Here is a 13,352-nt window from a genome sequence, read left to right on the forward strand (position 1 = left end):
TACTTCTTATATGTCTTTTTAATATAAGTAAAAAATTTGTAAAATCATAAAAAAAAAAAAAAGTTATAATTATTTTATATTTATAAAATGATTACATTTTATTAGAAGTGCTATAATTTATGCTTCTCTTATTTATTTTTCATTTTTATATTATGTAGTTCCTATAAATATTTTTTTTAACTTTATGAAAGAAAATTCTCAACTTATTTAAGGTTATGACACTTTTAAATGTGAAATGATAAATTTCTATTTCTTTCAAATTCAATTATTTTATATATATATTTTTTTTTTGTTGTGATAAAAATATTTATTAAGAATAACTGTATAAAACATTACAAACAAAAAAAAAAAAAAATATATTAATAAAATTCATGTTTGAATAATAAATTTTAATGTGATTTACTTTAATTACATAACAATTTAATTTTGTTTTTTTTGTTTTATTTTTTATTTTCTTAAATATATTAAAAAATGCAATATAATTTTACATAATTTATGTACTATTTTAAAAATATAAAATTATTAATGTAAAAAACATATTTCTAATAAATATAAATTGTAAATAATAAATTAATATATTAAACATATATCAATTACACAATAAATCAGATATTGATAATATATAATTAATCAAAAATATTTTTAAATACTTTATAAAATTTACTACATTTTGTGGTAAAATTGTTTAATGATGAAGATGAATTTATAATTTAATTAAATTTATGTAATATTTTACCTATTTATTTTTCATAAATGATGAAAGGAATAAAAACTAGTGGGATTGTATTCCTTTTATTTTTTTCTATATTTTTAATTAGCTCAAATGTTAAAGCTGCTTATTTTTATGTAAAAGAAGGTGTAGATAAATGCTTTGTAGAAAGTGTAGCTAGCAATATTGTCATAACTTCTTCTTATGACAATTATGGGTTAAAAGGTAAGAAAACTTTTTAAATTAAAATAACAAAAATTTAAAGGATATAAGAAAAACTTTATTTATTATACATTTTAACATTACAAGAGAATATAATTATATAAATATATGAATTTTTAAAAAAAAAAAAAAAATATTATTATTATTTATAGATGTTAAATGTCTTATTAATATAAAAGATCAAAATGGGAGAGTACTGTATTCACATGAAACCTCTAAAATTACTAAAGGTAAAATATCATATTTAACAAATAAGGATGGATTATATTATATATGTATTTCTTGTCCATCTACTAATTGGTTTAAAAGTACTTCAATAAAATGGACTTTATCAATTGATGTTGGTGGCACAGATATCGATTTAGAAAATTTAGCAAAAAAATCAGAATTAAGTGAAACATTATCTATTTTAAAAAGTTTGAAAAAAAAGTTTAATTCCATGAAATTGCAACAAGGATACCAAAAACATATGGTAGACACATATACATTTATTAATATTGTTATTGAAAAAAACATATATATTTTTTCATACATATATATTTTTTCATACATATATATTTTTTCATACATATAAATCTTTTTTTTTATTTTTATATAGGCAACCAATTTACATGAATACAATGAATCAGTTCATAAAAAAATGTTCTATTGTTATATAACAGAAATTATTTTGCTTATTCTAATAACTATATATTCAATTGTCCACTTAAAAAATTATTTTAAATCACAAAAATTAATGTAATATAAATATGTATAAATTTTTTTTTTTTAAATGTTAATCTAAAATAATATATTCTTCTATTTGATTATAGAAATATATATTAAATATCATAATTTTATTAAAAAATTGAATCTTTAATAATTCAAAAAAAAAAAAAAAAAAAAAAAAAAATTAGATTTTTAACAATTTTAAAAAGAAAATTCTATACAGATAATTTGAAAAAAATAATTTAAAGAAAAAAAAGAAAAAAAAAAATGATGGAATTATATAAATATTTTGAAAAAAATAAATAAATTAAAAAAATTAAAAAAAAAAAAAAATTAAATAAAGTAGTTTAACATTTATATACTATTTTATCCTTTTTTACATAGTAAATAGGTGCTCCATCCATCTCATTTAATGAATTTATTATTTTACGTAACTGATTAATATCAAGATTTGCCAATTCTGGCATTTTATCTTTATTTCCTAATATAATCTATAAAAAAAAAAAAAAAAAGTTTATAATAAATGTAAATATATATCTCTATATATATATATTTATATATATATTAAAAAAATTTGATACCAAATCTAAAAGTTCAACATCTTTTAGTCCATCACCAGGATCATTTAATGTTACATTTTCAACAATTAATCTTTCTATTTCTTTAACATCTAAAGGTGTAGTTTTTTTATTGTTTTTTTGTATATCATCTATCATGTTATTCTCAACATCATCAGATTCAGTTTGCCCTTTTCTTTTTTTTTTCTTTTTATTTGTTATATCCTTTTTTTCATTAACTCTTTTTTTAGATGCCCTTTTTGCTTTTTGATTTTTCTTTTTTTTTAGTATTTCTTCTTCATCATCATCTTCTTCTTCCTCTTCTTCTTCTTCTTCTTCTTCTTCCTCTTCTTTTTGATCTTCTTCATATTCCTCATCTGGGTCGATAATTTCTTCCCCAAATAAAGTATATAATAACAATTTCTTTGCATAATTTACATCAACACTAGTAACATATCTATTTAATTTTAGCTTTGCATGAGCAGATGCTATTCGAATAATGGCCTCTAAAGTTCTTGGAGTAACTCCTTGTATAAGTTTGTTATGTGAGTATTTAGATGCTCTTTCTCTTAAATCTGCATATAATTCAGTAATAACTTCACATGCTTCATCACTAACTTCTGGATAAGGTTTCCATCCGTCACTTCTTTGCTTTTCAAGATAAAAAATATTTTTAACATAATGCAAGTATTTTTTAAAAAAAGGAACTGTTAAGATTTCATGTTCTATACCATTTTTATCATAATAAATCATTTCATCTCTATTAGCAAAAATAGGAGTTTCAAATTCTTCATTTTCTTGATTATTGTCATTATTTTTATTTATATCTCTTTCGTTAAAAACACTTATATGTTGAGCTTTAGGATTAATGTCATAGCTGTCTGCTTGAATAACGAAATTTTTTTGATTATTTCTACTTTCATTAATAATTGGTTTAGCTTTTTCAGTAACATTTCTAAGTACAGATTCTGCAATTCTTTCATCGTCTTCTTCGGTAGCACTATCTCTTACAAGAAAAATTAAATCAAAACGAGAAAGAAGAGAAGGTTCAAATTGTAATTGTTGTCCCATATCAAGAGCATCGTTCCAACATCCATATAGAGGATTAGCAGCTGCTAGAACTGTACATCTAGCATTTAAAGTAGTATGAATACCTGCTTTAGCAACAGTAACGGTTTGTTGTTCCATAACTTCATGAATCGCTACCCTATCTGTTTGCTGCATTTTGTCAAATTCATCAATACATACTACTCTTCTGTCTCCCATAACCATAGCACCACCTTCTACTATTCTTTCTCCTGTATCTTGATCAGTAACTATTGCTGCAGTTAAACCAACTCCTGAAGATCCTCTTCCAGTAGCAGAAACTGTACCAGGCATTATGCTCATAACATAACGTAAGAGTTGGGATTTACCACAACTAGGATCTCCTACCAACATTATATGAATATCTCCTCTAATATGATGAGAAGGTAAAGCACGTTCTGTTCCACCTGCTAACATTAAAACAATAGCCTTTTTTACTATATCCTGTCCACATATGGAAGGAGCAAAAGAATAACCTAAAATATCAATTGTATTTTCTTTTTTCGCAAATGCATGAAAATTTTTTTTATCTGCTTCTGATATAAATAAATTGGAGTCATAAGTTTCTTTATTTTTCACTAATACATTATTAGCTATTAAAAAAGATCTCCCTAAACCACTATTGGAACTATTAGCTTGACCACAACTTGCTCTATACACTCCCCAAACCCTTACTCTATCACCACATTTTACAATATCACACAAATCATCTTCTACTATTACTTCTACCCATCTTGGCATTTGTCCTGTTGGTGCATCTTCTGGTGTTTCTTGAATAACAAATTTTTGATGATTTTTATATTTGCATAATCCTATTTCATGTCTGTGCATAATTTTGCCTTCAGGATCTGATGCAGGAGGTCTACCTGAATCTTTGGCTGTTTTATCAAAATCTGTAATATCATAATGTGGTCTTAAGTGGACTGTTTTTTCATCACTTCTAATATCTGCATTAATATCTTGAACTGCTTCTCCTATATAAACAGATTGTACTAACTTTGGTTGGACTGTAGAACACTTATTCACAACTCCTTCGACTGCTACAAGTTTATTTATCATAGAACTTTGTAACCCTCTAGGGGTTACATGGTGCCTACCTAACCAACCACAAATTCCTATTTTAGGAGGATCAATTTCTACTTTACTATCTTGAGATTTCCACAATTCTTTAATTGCTGCTTGATAAGCTGGTAATGCCAAATATGGTTCTTTAATTAAGCATTTAGCTAATAATTCAAATTGTTCATTACCTGTTTGAAAGTTATTAATATTACATATTAGTCTTTGATGTATTATTATATTTGGGATATTTTTATTTAGCATTCTATTGTATTCATCAGTTGCTTCTTCTCTTAATTCAGAAATTTTCTGATGAATATATTTGTTTGTTTGAACAAATAATAGAAATCCTTCTAATAATTGCTTATACTTTTGTTGTGTAAAAACAACACTTTGCCTACCAGATTCATATTCACTTACAATATTTTCATTTATTTTTTGCAATCTTCTTTCTCTATTATCTTTTTCAACTCTCATAGAATTATCTAAAATAGAAGAATGATTAATAGAAGAATCCATTAAAGTATAATTCAACTCTGAGTTCATTGTTCTATAACCAGGCCTCCCTAAAGGAGTACTGTTTTTTTCTATACTCATACTTTCCATGTTTAAAAAAAACTTATATTTTAAAATTTATTTATATAATATATTTTACATATAAACTATTTTAATAATTATACAAAAAAAAAAAAAAAAAAAAAAAAAAAAAAAAAAAAAAAAAAAAAAAAAATTAATAAAACATTATCAAATTATTCTTAATAAAATTTATTAAAATTTTTATGTTCCCATTATATAAAATTATGTATGCATGTATATGTAAAAAATATGCAATTGATACTATTATTCGTATTCTTATTTACATAAATGAATAAATATATATTTATATATATATATTTATTTATTTAAATAAATTTTTATAACATTATTAATAATTTTTATGAAGTATTCTAAAAACTTTTTAGTGATTAAAAAAAAAAAAAGCAATATTCTTTTTATTTTTTCATGTGTATACATATAAATATTTAGGAAATAATATGTAAAAAAAAAAAATATAATATATATTTATAAATATAATAACAATTTATGTCTTTTTTTTTTTTTTTTTCTTTTTTTCTATTTTTTTTATATATTATGTGTATTTCTGTAATTTTTTATTATCTTCTTAAAATAATTTATTAACTTTAATTTTTTTTAAGAAATATTGAAAGAAAAAAAACCTTTAATTTTTTCTAAGCCAAAAAAAAAAAAAAATAAAGATGATAATTTATTGTTATCTTTAGATAATTCAGAAAAAAAAAAAAAAAAAAAAATATATATATATATATATATATATATATGCATATGAAGCATATTTATGTATATATACTTTTTTTTTAAATTAAAAAATAACTAAATCTATATTTTTTTTTAAATTCTAATTGAAAAAAAATTATTTGCTCTGAAAAAAGAATAATATATATATATATATGTACTTTTAATTATACGTTAAAGTGTCTTAAAAAAAAAAATTTCTAAGAATGTGAAAATACATTTAAAAAAATCATTTTTTGTCTTCATTTTCAGTAAATTTTTTTTTCTCTATTATATTAGGTTATATGTGAATATGGAGAAAAAAAAGAAAATTCCTTTTTTCATTTATATTATGTAGTTACAAAAAATCTTAAAGTCGAAATATGTTTAAGCCTTTAATGAATATAAAAAAAATAAGGATATAATTAACTTTTTTGTGTTAATTTAATAATTTACAAATATGTGATTGTTTGATAAACGGGTATAAAAAAAAAAATGTTATATTTATTTATTTTTTTTTTTTTACAAAAGTATTATTTTTCTTTTTAGACAAACAAAATTTTTTATATATGTATCTTGTTAGTTTCAGCATAACGTAAACATTTATCTATTATTTTAAAAAATAATGTTTTTTATAATAATGAAAAAATATATATTCATTTTTTTAGATTTTTATAAAAAATTGTGTTTTTATTTTAATTATTCTTTTTTTCTTATATCCCATATATTAAAAATGTAATTTTTTTTGAAATATATATGAAGGAAAAATAGAAGAAAAAAATAGGAAGTACATATATATAAAAATTTTATAAATATGATAAAAAAAAAAAAAAAAAAAAAACATAATTATGAGTTTATACATATAGATATGTGATATATTATGTAAAATTTTTCCCATTAAAAATTTTTTTTTTTTTTTGTTTTTACAAAACAGTATTATTTGCATATATTTTATTCCATTGTTTAGCTACATTTTCTGCGTCATTTTTGTCTTGTTTGAAATGTTCAGCTACTTTTGAATCTAATGGATCATCAGGTTCAGGAGAAGATAACAACGCCTGAATACTCAACAATACAGTTCTTATTTGTAGAGCAGGACTCCACTTATCTTTTAATATATCTAAACATATTCTTCCTAATTTATCCTATTTATTTAAAAAAATTAAATAATAATAGAATTATAGTGTATAATAATAAATATAAAAAAATATAAAAATCTACAATTTCTAAAAATATTAATATATATATATTATTATTATTATTGTTTTATTTTATTTTTTTATTACAATATTTGGGTGATATATTTTTGTCAAGAAACGAACTTTTGGTGGTTCCATTGGATATTGCTCAGGTAAAAAAAGTTCTAATTTATATGTACCACCTATTCATAAATTTATTATTATTATAACCATCATTATTATTATTATATATAGAAAAATAAAATATGTCTGTATATATATAATGAAAAAAGAAAATTAAAAATTTTTTTAAACCTTCATAAGGAGTTCCTTCTGGGCCATTTATTAAAATTTTAAAGTGTCTGTAATTTTCAGGAACTGGTACAGCAATTATTCCTGGTGCTATATTTATAAAAAAAAAAAAAAAAAAAAAAATATATATATATATATATATTATTATGGTTTTATTTTTTTTTTTTTTTATGGACATTTAATATAGTATATATAATAATTCCAAACAATATATCTTTTTGATATAAATTATAAATATATTTTAAAATAAGTATTATAAATTATGGTTATTCCTAGGTATAATTTATGTATATATTAATAGATAATAAAAAAATATTTCTATATAACAATTTTAGTCATATTAATAGTGAAACACATTTATATATCTATATAATAAAAATATAAAAGTAAGAAATAAATTATTTACATTTTATAAGATTTAAAATGAATATGAACACTTTTCATAAATTAAAAAACGTGATTATAGAAACAATAATATAAAAAAAAAAAAAAAAAGTTAACTTCTGTTTTTTTCTAATAAAAATAAGGTAACCTTAATAATTATATATATTTCTTATTTAATAATTTTAATTTTAAAAATAAAAAACAAACATCAAAAAAAAAAAAAAAAAAAAAAAAAGAATTTTAGACAAGCATAAAAATTAATAAATGATAAGAAATGTGCAAGAAAGTATAAAAAAAAAATATATTGTTATATAAAAAATTAGAAGTTAAAGTAAAATTTTTAACATCTTACAAAAAAAAAAAAAAAATTACATATATATGTATAAGAATTTGTTCATAAGAAAATATATAATTATTCTTAAGGAAATATGTTTAAAATTAAAAATAACAAATCTTTACATCCAAATATAAAAAATAATTTTTATATATCATATAATAATAGGAAAAGTGGAAAATAAAAATAAATAGTTAATTTTGTTTACGTGGTTCATTAGCAAGGTTTTGTGTTTCTTTTGTTATTCTTCTTGGTATTGACATATTCTATAGGTTTATATAAAAAGAAAAAAAAAAAAAAAAAAAAAAAGAAAAAGAAAAGGAAAAGGAAAAAGAAAATAATTAACTAATAAATAATATATATATCAGTAAATTTTGTGAAATATAAAAAAAAAAACTTTAAAACTAATTTTTATTTTTTTTTATTTTTTATTTTTTTTTTTTTTTTTTTTGTTAATACGACTACACTATTATTATTACATAGATAATAAGAAAAATTAATTTTATAATTTTTTAATATTATGTTTACTACGAATTTTTATTTTGTTTAAGTTTCAATTCAATAATTATTCTTTTTTTTTTTTTTTTTTTTTTTTTTAAATGAATAAAATACTATAATAGCACCAAGAAATAATTTTTTTTTTTTTTTTTATTAGTGAGCAGATTTTTTTTTTTAAACTACCTTTATAAATTCAAGTATTTTTTTTTTTTTTTTTTTAATACTTTTTTTTAGAATTTAAAAATATCTGATATTAGAATAATATATAGTTTATTTGTATTATAATAATTTATTCTTTCTGTTATTCTCTTTTGTTATTTTTATTTTTTATCTTATTTCATTTTTTAATTTTTTTCTATTTTATAATTTTTCTATATTTTTATATTTCCATTTTTCTATTTTTTCAGAAGATATTTTTTCTTACCCTTACTAAATTTTCATTCAATTGCTAAATGAAAAAAAAAAAAAAAAAAAAAAAGTTTAATTTTCAAAGTAGTGTAAAATAATTCTTATGAAAACTAAAAGATATTCTTTTTTATTTTTGATGCTTATCTTAATATAAAAGACCTCTTAACTTTTTCTTTTTTTTTTTTAACTTAATAATATACATCAACTTGCATTTTGTTAAAAACAGGTACTAGTTTTATTTAATTTAATAATTCTTATTCACTAATAGTAAGAAACACTAATTATTTAAAAAAGGAAAATGAAACAAAAGAAATTAGGAATATAATTTAATGTGTGATTACATTAGAAATATATTTAAAATAAAACATTACACATATATATTATAATATTTTTATTAGGAAAAAAATTAAGTATAGAAAATTTATGTATACCTATATTTAGTTATATATTTCTTCTGGTTTCTTATATTTTTATTATAGTTATTCTATTTTGGTTGTCTTATGAATATAATTAATTTATATTTAAAAATTTGTAAATACTTTAAAACACATTTTTTTTTTTGTTTTAAGTAGTATAGAAACGAAAATAAATAATCTCCTTAGAATCATAAAAAAAAAATAAAATCATAAAAAAGTTATAATTTTTCTAAAAAAGTTCATTATAAAGAACACATTTTTTCTTTATATTTTTAGGTGTGTTCTTTAATTGTCTGTAATTAAAATAAATAATAATTTTAATTTATATATGTAAAAATAAAAAGCTATATGAATTTTTTAAAAAAAATTCATTTGTGATTAAAATTCTTTATATTTCATTTTTTGTGATATTATATAAAAATATATATCATAACTTTAAACTTAATTATACTGCTTATACTTTTTTTTTTTTTTTTAAATATTATGGGAATATGTATGCAGCACAATTTTAACATTAAGGAAATGTTGAAATTATTTAAATATCATTAATATTGATTTATAAGCATAAATAGAACCATTATTATTCAATTAATACTTATTTTTATTATTAAATTTTTTTAATAATTTTTTGAAGTTGTTCTCCTTTTTTATCATTCTTTTATTCTATTATTCTGTTATTCTATTTAATATTTCTCGATTTAATTATTTTCATAAAAAATTAAGTCTGTATTTTACTAATATTTAAATACAGTATTCTATCTTATATATATATATATATAATTCTTTTTTTTTTTTTATTTAAATATTAAATAATTCATGGTTCTTTTAGTCAACAATTTTAGAATTATTATTATCTTGTATAAAAATAATTATTATAATTTAACAAAGGATATCATAAAAAAATTTTAACTTTATATATTAATAGGAATGTCTTCCTTTTATTTTTAATAATTCCAAATTGATATTAAAAAATAATTACCACTATAACATGAATTTTTTTATAATTTCCTATTCTATATTTTAATTTTAATTAAAATACACCTATATAATTTACTCTTAATATCAATTTTGGAATTATAGGTAAATTTATGCTTTTTGTGAAAATGTTAATTTTATCAATTTTTATGCAGTAAAATTTTTAGATTAATGTATTTTGTAATAATTAAAAAGGAGAAACATATCTCATCATTTAAAAATCATATATATCTAATTGTTTCATTAGTTTTCTTCAATAAAAGTTAAACAAACTATGAAAATTCAGTTCATAAAAATTTAAATTTATACTATTACATATATTATTATTGTTATCTTTCTTTTTTTTTTTTTTTTTTAGATGCATATAAAAAATGTTAATTATCAATGAAAAAAAGGATATAATTAATAGGACATTTCTCTTAATTTTGTTTCGAATGCATATAAAAGTATACATAAATAGAAATATGCCTTTTTCTTTAGATTTGAAAAGAATGAAAAAAAAAAAAAAAAAAAAAAAAAAAAAAAAAGGAAAAGGAAAGGCATAGCATTTTTTTTTTTTAATAAATTTCAAGAAATAAAGAGAATTTTCTATAAAAAGTTTATATTTAATACTAAAATTGGTTAACCATGAATGTATCATATATGTAGTAATGCAATATAAATACTAAAAATCTATTTTTTTACAAATTAAAAATAATACTTTATTTCAATGAGGTTTTCGGTTATTTTGAAATTTATTTTTTTTTAAATATTATAAATAAATAGGTATAAATTATTTGGAATATTTATTTATTTCACTTTGTGTACATAAAATGCTTTTTCTTTTATATAATAATAAAACAGCTATATGATAATCACTACAACCTCCACTTAAATCTAGTGAAGAAAATTTGTGAGTTGTTACTTTATCGTCATCCATTTTTAACCACATAGAATCATTTACTTTTCTGATTTTTTTCTTTATTTCATAATTTTCATCAATTCTAGAATTTTTACTAATATAATTTCTCATTTTTTTCCATGCAATATAATGCCCACTTTCTTCATTTCTTCCTTTATGTGTTACAACTGAAATTAATTCATATTCTCCTGTGAAAAGCTCTATTAATTCTTCTTTTTCGTTATTATTTTTCTCATTACTTTTTTCATTATTTTTCTCATTAGTTTTTTCATTATGTTTCTCTTCATTTTTTTCATTATTTTTCTCTTCATTTTTTTCATTATATTTCTCTTCATTTTTTTCATTATTTTTCTCTTCATTTTTTTCATTATTTTTCTCTTCATTTTTTTCATTATTTTTCTCTTCATTTTTTTCCTGAAAATTATTCTCCTTTAAGTTACTTGATTCTTCATTATCTGAGCTTATTTCTTTTTCTTTTCTTTTCATAATTATATCTCTAGATATTTTTAATTGATTCTTTACTTTTTCTGAACAAAAATCATATATATCAAAAATTTCAGGAAAACTAACTTTTCTGCAAATCTTTGCTGTAACAACTGAAACATCATTATTTGATTCAACTATTCTTTTTGATTCAAATCGTAAAAAATGAACGATTAAATATGGTGGTAATGAATCAATTTCTGATTTCTTTTCATATAAAGCATTTTTTTCGTCTGTCGATCTAATTTTTCTAATTTTTTCATTTAATGATAGCCGTATTCCCTCATGCATATGATTAACTGGAACATTATGTGTTCCCATATAGCAAATTAGTTTATTGTGGAATTCTTCTGTTGTTTCATATTCATCATCTATATTTTGTTCTTTATTTTCATTAGTAATTTCTTCATTAACATTTGTTTCTATACATTTTGTTTTACTAACAATTTTAAAAGAAAATATTTTATCAATTATTTTACATTCTGTTTGTTCATTTAATGCATTAAGCATAGCATTCATGCATTCCTCTGCATCTTGCTGAGCATACTGTTTTGTTCTTAAATTAACCCCTTTAAATTTTTGAAAAACTTCTCTAAAAGATTTTAATAAAGCAAGTGGAACATATGGTTCTGATGATTTTCCAAATGTTTGAGAAAAATGAACAAAAGAATCAAATAAAATATCTTTATTCGATTTTACTAATTGATCTTCTTTTCTTTTTACATTTCTAAGAAATTCTCCTAAATCATCAAATGAAGTTAAGAATTGTAATACTGCATTAAAGTAGCATGTATTACCTAAATTTACTATACCCTGTTCTTCAAACGTTATGTTTTCTTTTGTATGTATTTTTTCTTTTTCCTCCTTTGATAAATCTTCCACAAAAACGACATTTTGAGGATTTTCCACTAACGTTTCAGCTGAACCTACTAGCATAATTTTGTCATTTTCTTTAATGTTCAAATTAGATAAATCTACATCATCTTTTAATAATCCTCTGTACATTAATTTTTGTTTTTCTGGTGGAACATTGGTTAATTGCCTATATAAAAAAAAAAAAAAAATTATATATGCAGCTATGAAGTAAGATTAAGAATTAATATTACAAGATTATATACAATCAAAAAAGTAAAAATTATAAATAAATACTAATCTTATAAATTATTATAATCATATTTTTTTGAATGTATTAAAAAAAGTCATAAAACATTTTTATTTTATGTGAATACAAATTATTACTTCTACTGATACATATATATATTTTTTATGTTGTATGTTCATTATTAAAGGATATTTTTTTTTTAATAAAACTATTTCTATTTCTTATAAATAAAATCAGTGTAAGAATACAAGTAAAGAATTTTATATAAATAAGTAGTTATTACTCTAAAATAAGATATATATATATCAGTAAGTTTATGTATTAAAAATATATTTTAATAAAAACAAAATTCTTTATACATCCTTATATATATGTATATATAATAAAAAAAAAAAAGGAAATATGATAAAAATATAATTATTTTTTATCCAATTTTTTTATAGTTATTTATTATTTTTTTCTTTATTTTTGCTTTAAATGTTATTGCAGCTACATTTCATTAATATTTATGTATTATATATGATTTTCTAATTTTTCTTTTTTTTTTTTTTTTTACCATAATTGTGTTTTAAATAAAATAAGTGGCTCAGATATATTCATTTCAACATCATTGAAAACATGATTTTTCCACTTTACTGTTACATTAACTACTGTCATTCTTTTTTTTTTTTTCTATTAAGTATGAAAATTTCAAAAAATTATAGGACAAAAAGAACACAAATTAAAAAAA

The 13,352-nt window shown here is 19.2% G+C and overlaps 4 protein-coding genes across 4 annotated transcripts; 1 reads left to right on the plus strand and 3 right to left on the minus strand.

Annotated features, from left to right (window-relative positions):
• Positions 1-756: 756 nt before the first annotated feature.
• PGAL8A_00074200 (transmembrane emp24 domain-containing protein, putative) lies at positions 757-1,673 on the plus strand (the record flags this gene model as incomplete). The annotated part of the gene is made up of 3 exons (XM_028675045.1): positions 757-934; positions 1,084-1,403; positions 1,530-1,673. The coding sequence occupies 3 exons, from the start codon at positions 757-759 to the stop codon at positions 1,671-1,673; spliced, it is 642 nt and encodes a 213-aa protein (XP_028525860.1).
• Positions 1,674-1,986: 313 nt separating this feature from the next.
• On the minus strand, positions 1,987-4,947 carry MCM3 (DNA replication licensing factor MCM3, putative; the record flags this gene model as incomplete). Its single annotated transcript, XM_028675056.1, has 2 exons — positions 1,987-2,130; positions 2,221-4,947. The coding sequence occupies 2 exons, from the start codon at positions 4,945-4,947 to the stop codon at positions 1,987-1,989; spliced, it is 2,871 nt and encodes a 956-aa protein (XP_028525861.1).
• A 1,607-nt stretch (positions 4,948-6,554) lies between these two features.
• UBC13 (ubiquitin-conjugating enzyme E2 N, putative) lies at positions 6,555-8,102 on the minus strand (the record flags this gene model as incomplete). Its single annotated transcript, XM_028675067.1, has 4 exons — positions 6,555-6,776; positions 6,918-7,012; positions 7,125-7,211; positions 8,048-8,102. 4 exons carry the CDS (start codon positions 8,100-8,102, stop codon positions 6,555-6,557), a joined length of 459 nt encoding a protein of 152 aa, XP_028525862.1.
• A 2,806-nt stretch (positions 8,103-10,908) lies between these two features.
• Positions 10,909-13,279, minus strand: PGAL8A_00074500 (ubiquitin carboxyl-terminal hydrolase, putative; the record flags this gene model as incomplete). The annotated part of the gene is made up of 2 exons (XM_028675078.1): positions 10,909-12,562; positions 13,179-13,279. 2 exons carry the CDS (start codon positions 13,277-13,279, stop codon positions 10,909-10,911), a joined length of 1,755 nt encoding a protein of 584 aa, XP_028525863.1.
• Between the last annotated feature and the right edge of the window lie 73 nt (positions 13,280-13,352).

This window comes from Plasmodium gallinaceum (assembly GCF_900005855.1).
Source record: "Plasmodium gallinaceum strain 8A genome assembly, contig: PGAL8A_v1_53, whole genome shotgun sequence".
Classification (NCBI taxonomy): domain Eukaryota; phylum Apicomplexa; class Aconoidasida; order Haemosporida; family Plasmodiidae; genus Plasmodium; species Plasmodium gallinaceum.